We start from the raw sequence: 16,874 nt of genomic DNA on the forward strand, positions 1-16,874 counted from the left end.
GCCTCATGTGCTATGATGGAGCTCTTTATTCATTTTGTAGAGAATCATGATACAGAAATGACAACTTTTTCGTCTCCTTCATCTCATACAGCAAGCAAATCAGCTAATGTATCCATGGAAAACTTGGCAGTTAACTTCACCTTTTTCTATAGAAAATAAAGTTAAATCAAGTTAAACGGCTTTTGGAGGCTTTGATTGGATAAATTTAATTTTGCTTTTTGGCAACTGGCTGAACTAATAATCTGTCTTTCCAAACGAGCTGGCCGAAACGGGCCGGCCCAGGTTAGGGCCCAACTGGGCCGGCCCAAATGGGCTCGGGCCGGGCTCCTTAAAAATTTTTCGGGCCCCGGCCCGGCCCGAAGGCCGGAAAAAAAATTCGGGCCGGGCTTGGGTAGGGGTTTGGCCCGACCCGGCCCGGCCCACTTCCAGCCCTACCCATGACTTACCAAGTCGGTCTACAAGCCAAATTTTATCACACTATTTTTTATCTATATGACTGATTGGACGGAACTTGGCGTCTCCCAACTCCCCTCTGACGAGGACAAAAAAAATCCCAGACCTTCTTCCAAAATCCAATTCCATTGCAGAAAACTGGCACATGACCCATATTCAGTTCAGTGTTCCCTCACTTTCTCCCTTCAGAAGTTAAAAGAAACCTAAACTAGAAAACAGAAGGAAAATAAAAAAAAGCCAGCTACCGAGACACCAGAGGTATCAACAGTGTAATAGATCGAGAGAGAATCCTTAGGGCTTTTCCTCCTCCCCCTTTTTTTTTTCTTTTTCATTTTTTCCTTTTTTTTGGGTACAAAGCTTTCCCTCCTCATTGGCTGGCATTTCCCATCCCTTCGAGAATAATAAGGCCATGGGAGCAAGCTAACAAGCTCCTAAGAAACCCATATCTCCTTCCTGTCTACCTTGAAAACCTGCCATAAAATGACCAATAGTACCACGACCCACCAAAAAAAAAAAAAAGAAAAAAAAGTAGAGACTCTCTTTTGCTTTTCCTCTCTCTCTTTCTTCGGGTCCATTTGGGTCGGGTCGGGTCCGTTTGGTAAACCCAGACCCGATCCAGAAAATGATTCGGGTTCAATTTTAGGATCCGACCCGAACCTGCGGGTCCTAAAATTCGGATCGGGTTGGATCTACGCGGGTCGGGTTACAGGTCGACCCGACCCATTTGCAGCCTTAAGCTTATGACCTATGTGAACTAGGGAATATTGCAGCACAGGATCATTGAGGCTGACTACAGACCAATCATGGTGCTTGTGATTAGAATTGAATGGATTTGGAGGGATTATATAATTGACATCTTATTCGATAGCATAGTAAGGCTATTAAATATGATTTCTTCGTGGCTGTTATGGCTATTTGGAGGGATTATGGTTTCAAAGGAATGAAAGGAAAGGATCTTCCAAAACTCTATCTCAAATTTTATATGATATAAGATTTTCATGAAAATAATGGAGTTTGGTTGCCAGCGATAAGTATGCGTCTCGTCTAGATCAATTTAGAAGGTAATGTTTACTCAAACAATTTTAAAAGACACTCTTTTATTGTGAGAACCCGTGCGAGCGTATGTTTAGTCCTACATCAGTTATTCGCTAGGTAGATCTTGGGTACTTATACAGGATTAAGGAACCCAAATAATAACTTCCGGCTAGCCATTTTGGGTGAGGTCCTGGGTTGTTACAAATGGTATCAGAGCGGACCCAGCCCATAACCTATGTGGACTAGGGGACACTGCAGCACGGATCCATTGGGGCTGACCACAGGCCAATCATGGTGTTTGTGATTAGATATAAACCCTTAGCCCGACGAGGACGTCAGGGCTTGAACGGGGGGAGTATGTGAGAACCCGTGCGGGCGTGTATTTAGTCTCACATCGGTTATTCGCTGGGTAAATCTTGGGCACTTATACAAGATTAAGGAACCCAAATAATAACTTCTGGTTAGCCATTTTGGGTGAGGTCCTGGGTTGTTACATTTATCATAAACAATTTCTGATACTTAAGGTTTGTTTGGATGTTCCTATAGAATTAATTGGGCTGAAAATCCTAGTTGTACCATCAACTCTGAAGATCATACAATGCAAACAACAGCTATAGTATTTTTTGTGCAATTTTCTTTTTCTCTTTTGCTAAAGGAAAGGGCCAAAGTCATACAGATATCACGTGGTAGCCCCTCTAAATGCTTCTTTTTTTCAGGATTGAATTTTAGATACCTTATCCCTAGCATATATGCTACGGTGATTAGCTGCAACCGGCTGAGATAAATTAAATTATTTCTTCTTAACCATGCATAGAGGTGACAACAGCTAGTGGGAACAGAGCTCTATCATGCCCACTCGCAGTTCTGCTGTCCTCTCTTTTTTTTTATAACTTCTATCCAAAGCTCTATCAGAGGTAACAATATCATTTCTTTCGGACTCCAAATCTATTCTCCTCAGCTTATTCGAAGTCGGAAAGGATTGGGACTGCACATGAAAAAATTTTCATAATATAATATCGTTTTTTCCATGCAACCTCTCCTTCACATGTTATGCGAACTGTTGTTGGAATTTGAACCTGGGGGCGACCACTGGGCAAAGAAGGTGGAGCTCCGGTGAGAATCGGCGGGCTGCGGGTGGCGGCGGTCCGTCGGCGGGCGGCGTCCTCCGGGGGACCTGCAAGAAGTTAGTGGCCGGGGTTTCCGGCGCCGACCCTCCGATGCTTAAGTCAGAGGGGAGGAAATGTAAGTAGAAGCAATATGTCCGGAGTTTCAGCGTCCAGCCCCCTTTAAGGTAGAGGAGTTCTCCTTTTATAGAGGGATGCTGGGTTACCTGTGATGCGACGGGACCAGGCTGCCGTATGACTGAGCACGTCGCATGAATTGGTGCACGACCATGTGAATTAATGCCTTGTCATAGAGGATGAGGTCAGAATCAGAGAGTTGTCACAGTTGATTGAACGCGGCCGAGTTGACTTGCCATGGAGGACTGGAGATCCGCAGACAGCAGGAGCGATGCACATTATTTGTTGAGTAAGCCGGAGGTCTGCGGAGACCATGCACATTAATTGTTGAGTAAGCCGCCTAAGGCGTGGTCCCGAATCGGGCCGTAGGGGGATGTGACTGCAGCGGGTAGTCGGTGAGGTTCGACTTCTGGGATCGGATGCCTTTCGAGATCGGTCGCTTTTTAGGTCGGACATTCCGAGGTTGAGAGTTCCAGGGTTGGGCGCCTGGTCGGGCGCCAGGTCGGTCGTCCGAGGTCAGGCGTCTCCAATCAAGTATTTTGGGGTGACTTGTATTTCCCTCAACATGAACAAATCAATGGTTATATGTTGTCCTCATACACCACCTGATGTTGTTTCTGAAGCCATGCAATTGGCGAGTGCTGCTAAAAGCTACCGGGATTAACTAAACTTACTTACAGCCTATGAAAGACGATTATGACCTGTGTAGAAGTTGGTGCTTTGTCTCTTTCAAACGGTGCCATGCCGACGGACATCATCGAGTTTGGATCCTGTGGTGCGTGTTTTGTACTGTACAGCACTCGGTCGCCGCCACGTGAGCTATCTGTCTCGATGATTGATGATGTGGCGGTGACTGAGCGCTGTAGAACTTTCTTCGATGCAAGCACGGACCGCAGTAGATCCCGTTAAAGTCAACGCCATGGTGTCAATGCCTTTGCCCCCCTTTCCCATTAGATTCCTGCATCGATGCCCGACCCTGATGACCGGTAGCCTGTGAGAGAAATCAGATCTAGCTGTATCTTCCTTTGCTCCCAATCCCAACTAGTCTAGGAAGAAGATGGCGATGATATTGGATGCCTTCGTCTCAAAATTTGCTGAAATACTGGTCGAGCTGGCGAAGGAGGAGGTTGACATGCTCTTGGGTGTGCCTGGCGAGATCAAAAAGCTCGAGAACAAACTCCGAAAGATCAGCAAAGTCCTCGCCCATGCCGAGAGGAAGAGGATCAATGATGAGGCCGTGGATGACTGGCTCAAGGAGCTCAAGGATTTCATGTACGATGCCGATGACATCCTCGACCTCTGTCGGATCGAGGTGGACAAATATAGCAATGGATCTTTGTCTACTTTTCCGGTGCGCTCCTTCTTTCCCGCTACAAAAATTTATACATTTAGCCATAAACAAATTTTGTTGCTAAAAATAAATTTCATTACAAATTAGGACCGAAAATGAGAAGAATTATATATATGCCTATACAAAAAATTTAACCTAAGATCTCTTAGTTTATTACCTACTACTCAACCACTATGACAATATTAACTCATAATATAACGATATGGTTTATTATACTTATTCAAAACTGATTTATATTATAAAATATACTCATTTCAAATAGATTATGATAGTTTATATTTTAATAATTAATTATTTTTATACAAAATCAATTCTCTTGTTTTTGATAAAAAAATACAAAAAAAATGAATGACTTCATTTTATTCTTTATAATATTTTGAAAATATTTCATTTAAAATATTTAAAATAATTTCTATATATTTCTATAGTATATATATATATATATATAAAGTTTTTTAAAAATAGATAATTTGTATTTTTTATTCATATCATAATTAAAATATAATATATAATCAATTTTATTAGATTTACTATCCCTCTAATTTCCAATAAGTATTAAAGACTTTTTTTCACAAGAGTGTGTAAAAGATATTATGCACCCTCCTATATTAATAAATTATTTGTAATATACCTTTTATCAATTAATAATCACTAATATATATGAAACTATTACAAAATAGTTTGTGGATGCATGAAGGTGTGAATGGCATATTTAAATTATTAAAGTATTTTAAGTACATCGAGAATATATAATATTCAATATATGATCATTACATCTAAAATATAATTGTTATATTTAATATTAATTAATAAAAAATATTTTAAAGTACATAGGTCTGAAAAAGAATCAATCACATATTTATCGATGAAATATCATTATTGTAGAAACTCCAAATTAGTCTGCAACAAAAGTAGTTTGTCAAAAAAATAAACCGTAAATAATTAGCATAAAAAATTGTTAGTTATAAAATGATGTATAAATGACAATATTCATGTCATCATTAAATAGTCAATATTTTGCAACAAAACTATATATGTTGCTAATAAACATATATTTAATCATGAAACACAATCATCGCTAAATCATATAAATAGTTTACAACAAAAACTATTTCATTATAAAAGTTATACAATGATGTATAAATAAAAAAATTCAATTCGTCATTAAATAGTTAGTATTCGGTGACAATACTATATATGTTGATAATAAATGTATATTTAACTACAAAATATTATCACTGCTAAATGTTAATTAGATACTTAGCAATGAAAATATTTTTTATCGTAAATTTATATACTGAAGAATATAGGCAACATACTATTTCTTTATTAAATAACCTACATTATGTGACAAAATTGTATACGTCACCAATAAGTAAATATTCAGTGATGAATATTATCTTTGTCAAAAAATAGAGATCTATCTATGACGAAATATAATTTTGTTGATAAATATAAAATAAATAATAGTGATGAAATTAATTCATCACAATAATTTCTTATATCCATAAGTATATATTTGGGAACGATTCTAGCATCATCTTCAAAATTAATAATCAATTCATGAAAAAATATATCATCACTAAAATTTATGGTATTCATCACAACAATTTTTCGTTGTAAGAACATCATAAATTATTACCAAAAACTTTTGACCAAAAGATCAGAATGGGAGTATTTGGTGCCATAAATTTGGTGATAAAAATTAGCAATGAAATATAATTTTGTTGCCAAAAATATTTTTTAAACAATATTTTATGATGAACTTTTAATTTTCTTGTGATACTTATTAGTGATAAACTGTGATTCACTGCAAACTATTTAGTCACTAATTGATCATTTTTTTGCAGCATCTTTTCCACTCTAGGATTCAAAAGCCTCATGAGATTGGCATGAAAATTAGAGAACTCAATCAGAAGCTTGAGGAGATTTGGAGGTGGAGGTCTGAATTCAATCTCGAGTTCACTTCCTATGACAAGCAACAAGTGACATCTCAAATTAGTCGCATGACATCTCCTATAGGTGAGATTGATATTGTAGGATCTGAAATTGAGGAGCACACTCAGAGCTTGGTCGATTCGCTAATTAAGGATGACAGACGGAGAAACATTCTTGTTTTCGCAGTTGTGGGTGCGGGGGGAATTGGAAAGACCACACTTGCCCAAAGGATATATAATGACCAAAGGATTAAGGAGGGGTTCTCAGTGAGGAAGTGGGTGTGTGTATCGCAAGAGTTTAATGAGATAAATTTGCTGAAAGATATCTACGACGGAGACAAGAATGATCTTGCCCAGGATCAGAATAGGTCCTCGCTTGAGCCCAAAGTCGACAGCAGTCTTCGGGGTAAGAAGTTGTTTCTTGTTCTTGATGACGTTTGGACTGCAAAGGTTTGGTGTGATTTGTTGTACAACATGCTAAATAGTTGTGTTGCCGGCAGTAGGATCCTTGTTACTACAAGAAATGAAGAGATCGCGATGCAGATGTTGGCAGTGGACATCCATCACGTCGACAAATTGTCTTTAGAGGATAGTTGGTCATTGCTTTGTAAGAAGGTGGTCCTGACAGGAGATGAGGTCGAGATCCAGCATCTCAAGAACATCGGGATGGAGATTGTTAAGAAATGTGATGGCCTTCCTCTAGCCGTTAAAGCGATTGCAGGGGTGCTATGCACGAAGAAGAAGACCTGGACAGCTTGGAATAGAGTTCTTGAAAGCATTGCATGGTCCACATCTGGGCTTCCTGAGGAGGTTAAGGGAGCATTATATTTGAGTTATGAAGACCTACCAAGCTATCTGAAGCAATGTTTTGTATACTGCTCATTATTTCCTGAAGACGATATAATCCATAAGGGTACTATTACTGCACTTTGGATTGCTGAGGGATTTGTGAAAGCTGAGGGGAGTTCGACTATGGAGGAGACAGCAGAAGAGTACTACAGAGAGTTGATCACGCGGAATCTTCTACGGCCATCTAACAATTATCGGGATGTTTTCCAGATGCATGACCTCCTGCGCTGTCTTGCTCGATGTCTGGCGCGAGGTGAGAGCTCGGTTGTCAAGAAGGTGCACGAAGTAGGGAGCAGTAACGGACAGATGAAGTTGCGTCGTGTATATGTGGGAGACCGTGAAACAACAAAAATCTTTGATGTCTTGGTAAAACAGGACTCGCTGAGGACTTTAATATGGAGAGGGACCCGCTTGTCTGAGACTCAGATGGATGTTGTTTTTAATAAAATTTCTCGTTTAAGAGTGCTGGATATCAAAATTCAAAGGTTGCCAGATTCTTTGGGTAACCTCATATACCTGAGATACCTAAATATCTCACGCACCGACATAAGCATGATACCGGAAAGCATAGGGAATCTCAGAAATCTCCGCTACTTGATTGTCGAGTCCTGTCTGTCCCTTTCTCGCTTTCCCAATAGTATCGTGAATTTGCACAATCTTACGATGCTGGATCTTGATTATACGCGGGTGGTTGGGATGCCGGCAGGGCTAGGAAGGCTGCAAAATCTTCAACTACTACGTGGATTTATGCTGCAGAGCAACCGGACAGAGGGATGCTGCACGATGGAAGAATTGAGATCTCTCTCGTGTCTCACGGATCTCTCAATCAATAAGTTGGAGCGGATATCCAGCATCTCTGAGGTAAAAGCAGCCGAAATTAAAAACAAATCCAAGCTTAGGTCACTCGGGCTGAGTTGCGCGCTTCACCGTGAACCAACTGAGGAGGAGATGAGGAGAATCGAGGAGGTGTTTGAAGAGCTCCACCCTCCACCCTGCCTAGAAGAACTGAGGATCAGGGGTTACTTCGGTCGTGAGTTCCCAAGATGGATAGCAGAGACATCTTCATCAGCATCAATTCTTTTTCCAAATTTGAGGCAGTTGGAGCTACATTATTGCTATTACTATGAGCGGCTTCCACCTTGCGGGTTGCTCCCTCATCTAGAACATCTTGACATCAGAGGTGCTGCATCAGTCATAGACGTTGGACTTGAATTTTTGGTCGGCAGCAGAGCAGGAGTAGATTCTTCCAAGTATGCATTCCCCAAGTTGGAGAGACTAGAGTTCTTACATATGTGGCATTGGCAGGAATGGCATTGGGATAAAGGGACACGAGCAATGCCATGTCTAAAGCACCTGCACCTTTGTCAGTGCCCGAAGTTGAAGTCTCTTCCCGAGGGTCTCGTGCTCCACGCAACCTCCTTGACAAAATTGGACATCAGTGCTGCAGGCAGCCTAACGACAATTGAGAACCTTCTTTCACTCAAAGAATTGTATATAGGGCATAGTCGCAACCTGGAGAAAGTTTCAGATCTCCCTGCACTCACAACCCTTGAGGTTGAGTACTGCCCGAAATTGCGAGTGGTGGAGAATCTTCAATCCTTGAAAAGGATAACACTGGTCGATGAGGAGATGAAATCACTCCCGTCATACTTACTGAAAGGAGCGCAAGGAGGTGCAAAGAAAAGAAAAAGAGTACATAGACCTACCAAGACAAGGAAAGGAGTACATACAGCTCATCTGGAGGAGCTGGTGATCCGGTGCAACATGGGACTACTGAGAAAAATTTGCCAAAAGGCTAGCCCGGAGTGGCCAACAATCCAAGACATCCAGCGGGTGCATGTATGCTATTCCGATAAATACTATTCCTTATCTGAGAATGGATCGATGCATAATAAACCGGTGCATGTCATCTATAACAAGTCCCCCTTCAGCTTCACTACAAATTTCAATGACACCACCAGCAGCAATGGCCTCGCTCTGTGATCCATGCGACCTCCATACTCCTTTTCAACTATGGCTACAGTTCTTTCCAGGTATATACCTTGCCTTGACCTGTCTTCATTTTATGTCTCTTTTTTTTTCATTCCCTCCGAGACAGGTTATGCTCCTCAATCCTAGCAACATCTTATAACATCTTTACATTGCAATAGTAGCTAACTGAACCCTTTTTCCAACATCTTATTTGAAATTTATTTTGATTGGACCCTTTCTCCAATAATGGAGAAAGTTTTTTAGAACCTTTTTTTCTTGTGAAGGGAGCATGTAAATGAACTAGAAGAACAGGGACTCTAAGCTTCTTTTTAGCTAATGGACTTAGCCATTGGTTCTTTAATTTTCCTTTGGCACGACATCTATTCTTGTGGATTTGGTTTCTAAGGAATAACTGGATTTTCAGAAGGTCTTCTAAATCTTTATCTCAAATTATGTATAATATTAGATTTTTTCGAAAAGAATGGAATCCAGTTTTTAGTGATAAATATGCGACTGGTCTAGATCAATTTAGAAGGCCATGCTTTACTTAGACAGTTTTAGAAAGCAATGTTTTTGCTAGACAATTTTTGGTCCTTACAGTTGCATTCATTTCCTCTCTCATGAAATAAATTATAGGGAAATCCTTCTTTTTCTTAAAAAAATATATATTAATATAATGGCATTTCAAATATACTAAATATATTTCTGTTGCATTACAAGAACATAGGTAAAAATACAATTTTTTGGAGTGTTAATTTTTTACATCCTCGGCCTTCACAAAATGAAGGTAAATTAAGTTTAGATTCATTATCATTACTGTTCATCCTCATTGCCAAATTTATGATGATGTCTATATTTATGTGGTTGTAGAGAGAAATTAGAAACTCGTTTTTGAAAAGGAAACTACAATTTATTGGTCTAAGATGGCATTCTTGAGTGGGAGATTGTTATTAATATCCTCCACATTCTTTTATTTTATATTTTATATGGCTCTTGATCCTGAAGATGGAAACTTAATGTAGTGCACCACAGATGTTATAATTAATCCAAAGTTTTCATATCACATTTTGCAGGCTCACCTGCAAGAACTGTGGGATTGTGTGATCCTGGTTTCATAGATACAAGTTTTCTAAAGACTTGTGGCCAAATATAAAGTATCTAATTTATTCTATATTTTTGTTTCGATGTATTGATAGCTTATCTATAGTTTAACTCATAGTGCAAGTTCCGCAAGATGATTCCACATTCATTGTCATTTTATTGGATTTTGAAAATTGGCGATTGCTTCTATCAACAGTCTCATCAGTAATAATATTCTTATATAACAATGTTGCAGGTATACATACAGGCTTGGGCATATATTATCTAATGGGTTGTACATTTGGACTCAGTCGTACAGTTTCACAGTATCTCTTTACCTTGGACAGGACTTGTTGCAGTGTGTTGTTATCTTTAGCGATATAGGAAAGGCAAGAAATTTTCTTCTAGCTTCACTCCATGATTGTACCGAACATATCTTCATGCCTATTCTGTATCCTATTATTTTTTTTTCATGTTTTGATAATTGATACAGATCGTGTTCCTCAGTATGTTAAATCTTTGTTAATGCTGTTTCTTTTTGTTCATGTTTTATGAGTACTATTCATTTTTTTCTTGAATAAATGGAATGATACTGCATATTCTAAAAATGTGAAATTTTCAGACAACGCTCAGAATGAGTTTCAAAACCTAGAAAAAATTATTTAGATAAAGATATTTAAAAGTAAAATGTATAAAAATTATTGACTCTAGATTCTCTATTGTCACGCTTAGAATCTAGAGCGCGACAGACGCCACATGCCTGCACGGCGAACTGTACAGGCATGTAAGGCAACGAAACATATCAAAACAATAACAAATTAATATAATCAAATAGTTCTTACAATAATTTCAAAGTAGCATATGCTAACATAAATCAACTAATATAGTTAATCTAACTAAATGCCAATAATTAAATAAAATCTTCGGAATCTACTGCACTCTCCAATCCTGTGCGATTATGCCTCTAGATCTGAAAAATAGAGATAATATGATAATAAACTACACTAGCCTAGTAAGCAACGTAATACCCTAGAGTGGGGTCAAATCATGCCAGATATTTTATTTAAACACAAAAACAAGACTGTAAATTAAAGCACAAATAACATATTTTTTTAAAAAAATTTACTAAGAATTTTCATTAGAACTCCAATACCAAAATTCCATCATCAATAAGTTATGGCCACATAACCTAGTAGCATGGGTCGCATAAAGTATCAAAAACTACTATTGTTAACCATTGGTGGCAACAATATTTAAATACCACTATTCTAATCACTGGTGGTGCAGTGTCGAAATCGGTTTCTCATATATTACAAGTCGACGGGGCCAACGAATAATTTTAATTGGCGGAGCCAGATTATAGCCATGTTAAGAATACATACATGTATACAAAATAGATTTTCTATAATTTGCCGAGTCGCATATCTTCCAAATTTTATAACACATAATATAATTTTAAAATAATTATTAATATGCCTGCCCCATTTAACTAAATACAAAATATATATCAAAATTTAATCAACTAATAATTTAATTTAGCCAAATAATTTGAAAAATATATTTTGAAGTATTAAGTTACTTACCTCTTTCACTTTAAATCCTACTTCAGGTAGGCAGATTAGGTTCACCTATTTAAATATTATTAAAATATAATTAATTTCTTTGTTAATTTCAAAGCTAAGCCAAACCAAAAACAATCACTACCAGAAAACGCGCGTATAGTGACGGAAAATTCGTGACGGACCGTTATCAGTCACTATTTGTGACGGATTAGTGAGCGACAGAAATTTGGTCACCGTGGTGTTAACTTAGTGACCGATTAGTGACAGACTGGTCACAGAATGCGCGGATAGGATGGGCGCCAGAACTTAGTGACCATCATAGTGACGGGGTATCTGTCAGCAATATGATAACCAAAATTGCAACCAGACAGTGACAAATGCAGCCGTCACAAATATCGTAACCCAAGTATTTATAAATTTTTAAAAATTATTTTTGGCGGTGACAGGTTATTAACAAAAATTTCCGTCACCAAATTTAATTTTTAATTCCAAAAATATTAAAAATATTATTTTTGAGTAGATGTAAATTTTAAAAAAAAGATAAAAGGAGGAAAATCTAAAATGAAACTAAGTGTGCCCGCCGTTCCGCCCAAATTTCTTCGATAACCCAAATTCCAATTTTTCTCCAGAAAACTCAAATTCCTTCTTCTCATTTTCAAATCTCATGGTGTCGCCCATGACCCATTTGCACCCCTATTGCAACTTTCCTGCAATGGGATTGGATTTTGGAAGAAGGTCTGGAATTTTTTTACCATGCTTTATAGTTCAAAATTATTTTTTCCTTCATCCAATCAGCTTTATAGATAAAAAATAGCTTGATATGAAATTTGGCTTGCAAACCGACTTAGCCCACAGCCTTATAGGTAAAAAATAGTTTAATATGAAATTTGGCTTGCAGACCGACTTCTTAGTGGAGTCCCGAGTTAGGGATTTGGGCGGCTTCCCATCTCCTCTCGTCTCCTCCGCCTGCGGCCTCTCCTCTCCGGCTCCCTCTTGCCGACCATTTTTGCCTCCCCTCCGGCTTCCCATCTCCTCTCCTCTCCTCCACCTCCGGCCTCTCCTCTCCTCTACCTCCACCTCCGGCCTCTCCTCTCCTCCACCTCTGGCCTCTCCCTCTCCTCTCCGGCTACATCACGCCTCCCGATCGCGGCTACATCACCTCGTCGACGCCCCCCTCCTTCTTGCTTGTCGGCTAGAGTTTTCAGAACCCACAACTGGGCTTTCCGAAGGTAAACCCTAACCTACCGAGGGTTTCATTATTTTTTTACTCGGCGCCTGTGTTCATCTCCTTCTCACCCGGGATCAAACTTGTGGCTACATCACCCCGTCGGCGCCCCCCTCTTTCTTGCTCGCCGGCTAGGGTTCGCCGGCTAGGGTTTTCAAAACCCTAAACTGGTTCTTCCTGGAGGTAAACCCTAATGGGACTCTACTGGCCCAGTTACAAGTGTCTTTTAGACTCTTTAGCATGTCTGGTGTTGCTTTAGCTAATGGGACTTCTCCATATACAGGTTTGAGGAGGCTCCAGGTTCAAGGTCATTTTTTACTGAGATCATTGCTTCAATTTCAGATATTAAATTTGGACAAGATGGAAGGCACATTCTAAGTCGTGATTATATGACGCTTAAGGTTCATACAGTTGTATCCCTCTTGCAATTTAATTTCTTTATTATTTGCTTTTTCTTGAGGGATTAGCAATATGAATTATGCTTGCTGGCAACGTGTCATGCTTTTACATTTTAACACATTCCAGAAAATATTCTTTTGTTTTGGAAGTTGTGTGCAGTGGTTTCTAAATTTGAGCAGTAATTTTGGAGACAAGATAATTAATTAGTATTTATGGAGGAACTAAGTCAGAAATATTTTGAACATAATATTTGATAAATTTTACATCCTTTTTTAAGCACATGATGGATCATTTTAATTAATCAAGAATCCTCGAGATGTTGTGCTAAATGATATGAGTTTTTGTAGTAATAGGTGAAACTTTGCTTTTATTTGGTTTTTGTTAAGCAGTTAAGAATACAATACTCTAAAGATGCCATTGATGCGAAGGCTTCAACATATATCAGTAAAGTGACACTTTGTTCCTTTTTTTCATAAGCTTTGTTAGCTGTTTTGGTTGCATAATTTTGAATTGGTAGTTTGAGTAATTTCTGGTTACTGCAATAGGCAAGGAAGTGGTTTAAAAATTTAATAGTCAGATGAAATGGATTCTTGACATTAAGGTAATGACCTACAACTACTGGGATCAAGAGGTTCAAATCCATTTATTTGAAGAGCTCACTACTTTCGCAACATCTGTATTTGATTATGATATTTCATGTTACTGTTCAGCATTACTGCACAAGAGAACTTGTTGCCTATTCTTGTACAGATTGTCTAATATTATTAGTGAGTTATCAATTCTTTGGCCCAAACGGCACTAGAGCAAGGTAATAATGGTGTTGACAAGGTGCATAAAAGGAAGAAGTAATATAATGCAGTATAATAAGGAGCAATTTTGTGAATCAGAAGTTCAGAAATGAGAACTATATCCGTCATGCAAGCCCAAGTGCCTAAGAGGCACAACTAACTCATATCACATGTTTATGTAATTTCACTTTTGTCCTTATGCTGTGTAAACTCCTGCAGCTTTCTTTTGGATTGCACATTCTAGATCTTTGGAAGTCACTTTAGACAGTATTCCATGATTGTGAGCAGCAATGTGACTTTTGCAGTTGACCCTTTCAGTTTTCAAGTCTATGATGACTTTCCCATTGTATGAAAAGATCAAAGAATGGACTTTGTCAATGTTTTAAGCTGTGCACACTTCTGTTGGAGAAATGAGGTTTCTCCTTGTAATACAATCTGTGATCCTTCCTAATTTGTAGGCAAATGAGGATTCACGAGCTCCTTGTTATATAAAATTGTGATATTTTCTACTTCAAGGCAATCAATAATGTAGCATTTAATTTGTAGGCAAATGAGGATTCACGAATCCCTATTTTGCTCCATTTTATATCATGAAAAAAGTTCATAAAAAGTAAAAGTCGAATACCCATCTCCTTGGTTTAAGTCATGCACCCATCATCCTGGGCTGAGTGAGGCTGATACTCTTTATGCACAGACTCTCGTTCATATGCACACATACATGCTTCATGTGTGCTAGGTGATGGTAGCAAATGGTTGAACTCTTTTTTTTTTCTTCTGTCCCCTGGCTTTGGCACAATAAAAAACAAATATTGGTAAAGTATATGGCACAGCTTCGCTCTAGTTCATTTATAAGCTAGTAATTCTGCCCTTTAATTGAGACACATGAAAGTTTTTCCCTTCCCTTGCTAATTTTTTAATATGAAGAATGATGATGTTATTTGTCTAGCAGTATTGCAGCTCTACCTTGATTTTGTGTAACTATTTCTGGTGTCTGTAGGATTTACATGTAGCTATTTTTGATGTCTGTTTGTAGCATTAGTCTGTTATATCTTTTGTAGTCTTTCCTATGAAGCTCATGATGTTGGTTTTTGTTTTATTTTGTTGTCTCATTTAGATTTACTTTTCTTTTTTTTTTCCTTATGCGATTTTTCCAGTTATGGGACATAAACATGGACTCTGGTCCTGTTGCAACTTTTCAGGTCCATGAATATTTAAGGCCTCAGGTAATTTGTTTTTGTTACAGTTTAGCTCATGTTAATTATAGTTGGCGAGAAAGATGTAATGCACCATGTACTTTGGTTATGATGGTTCTATTTTCATACAGCTATGTGATTTATATGAAAGTGACTCCATTTTCGACAAATTTGAGTGCTGCCTAAGTGGTGATGGACTACGGGTAGCAACTGGTTCTTACAGGTGTGCGTCCTACTGGCCTGTTTGTTAGGTTGTTGATCATGGTAATTTTACTTACTTATTACTGACAAAATGATTAGACTCAAAACCTTTTTTCTTGTGTGTGTGTTGTCCGCGGCGCGGGGGGGGGGGGGGGGGGGGGGGGTGATTTTTGTTTTTCTTGATGTAGAATTCGCTGAAATGTCATAATATGCAGCCACTGTATCTTAGCGCATATCCAGATCTGGCCAATACATGTTTAATTTATATGGTTGAAAATACATGAAAATTTTATACTTCACATTAGAATCATATTTGCTGAAAATTTGCATGCTGTTTTTTTAATATACATGTAGCTTCAATTACAAGGATATGGACTTGGGAAAGATTTAGCCCTTTATATTAGTGAATGATGGGGAAGGGTATGCAATGTCAACCCAAATTGTTGGTTTAGTTTTGAAAGCTATGGGATTAATGTCGATAATGCACAAGTGCTGGTACCCGATGATACTATGGTGTCTGAGAATCTACAAGTTTAAAATTGTGCTTGTAATTTTGCTGTTGTTAATGAATTTTTTCTTTTCTCTTTTGTAGAAATTAAAGTTAGGTAGGGAGCCTACAATAGTTGAATCTTTTAATCGGACGCATAAGACAAAGCAAGGCATGGGAAGATATGTAGATAAGAGAAGTGAAGCTGTCATGGTAAGTATAATTTTTTTATGATTCATAAATATTATTGAGCTTGCTCATGTTTATCTCTTGTTTGATCCACCATAATGTTTTTCTCTTCTTTTAAATCAACTGGCAGGCAAAGTATTCAGCTGAATACTCCAAAAAATATGGTGATGCCTCCACCTCAGATGCTCCTCCACGTGATTATGACTTGTGGTTTGAGGCAACTGGTGTCCCAACTCATGGCCATGTCTATGGCTTTAGTCCCCTAGAGGATCTCACTGGAATTATTGGGCAATCATCATCCTCTTCCACCTCTACAAGTCAAGCTCCAGAGCTGTACACTCATGAAGACCTTCTACGCATTCTTAAGCAGGAAAAGAAAAAATGGCAAGAGGAGGTTCTTCAAAAGATGAGAGAAGAGATTGGCTTTGGACCAAGGCATGCAGATCGGGGGAGTAATGGTGATTCTGGTTTTGCTGATCATGCTTCATTATGATTGTTTTTGCCTTAAATGATAGGTCTTTGCATTCCTAGGAGGAATGAAATCTCTGTTGATCTTTATGACATATTTTTAGACTTTGATTTTGATGGATTCAGGACATATTGATGCCAATTTTGAATGACATTTAAAATGACTTTGGCGTAATGTTGAATGCCTTTGCTATTAATGATATTATTATTATTATTGTTATGAGCCAATCAATGTACCAAATGTTCCAGGTTATTAGATTGTGATCGGTGACCAAATTTTGGTTACTAAATTGTTTACCAAGTATTGTGACGAGCAGTCATAAACTTAGTGACAGGATTTTGGTTAATAAAAATTGATTTTGCTCAGCGCATTTGTAACCAATTAGTGACGGTAAACTTATCACTAGGTCAGTGACGGGATTAATGACAAATGTAGTGACAAAAT

At 38.2% G+C, this 16,874-nt stretch overlaps 1 protein-coding gene across 5 annotated transcripts; it reads left to right on the top strand.

Moving 5' to 3' along the window:
• The first annotated feature begins 3,671 nt into the window (after positions 1 to 3,671).
• Positions 3,672 to 16,604, top strand: LOC148700778 (putative disease resistance protein RGA3). 5 transcript variants are annotated; one of them, XM_089930533.1, is made up of 8 exons: positions 3,672 to 4,080; positions 5,931 to 8,899; positions 10,174 to 10,306; positions 12,988 to 13,105; positions 15,046 to 15,114; positions 15,216 to 15,348; positions 15,878 to 15,985; positions 16,092 to 16,604. In XM_089930533.1, exons 1-2 carry the CDS (start codon positions 3,787 to 3,789, stop codon positions 8,847 to 8,849), a joined length of 3,213 nt encoding a protein of 1,070 aa, XP_089786659.1. In that variant the 5' UTR covers positions 3,672 to 3,786; the 3' UTR covers positions 8,850 to 8,899; positions 10,174 to 10,306; positions 12,988 to 13,105; positions 15,046 to 15,114; positions 15,216 to 15,348; positions 15,878 to 15,985; positions 16,092 to 16,604. The 5 variants fall into 5 exon arrangements, with proteins under 5 accessions (XP_089786659.1, XP_089786658.1, XP_089786661.1 ...); XM_089930532.1 differs by having other exon boundaries at positions 15,216 to 15,307; XM_089930535.1 differs by lacking the exon at positions 12,988 to 13,105.
• The last annotated feature ends 270 nt before the right edge of the window (positions 16,605 to 16,874 follow it).

Source organism: Phoenix dactylifera, chromosome 1, assembly GCF_051530095.1.
Source record: "Phoenix dactylifera cultivar Ajwa chromosome 1, Ajwa_hap1_PhDact_Kaust_v1.1, whole genome shotgun sequence".
In the NCBI taxonomy this organism is placed as follows: domain Eukaryota; kingdom Viridiplantae; phylum Streptophyta; class Magnoliopsida; order Arecales; family Arecaceae; genus Phoenix; species Phoenix dactylifera.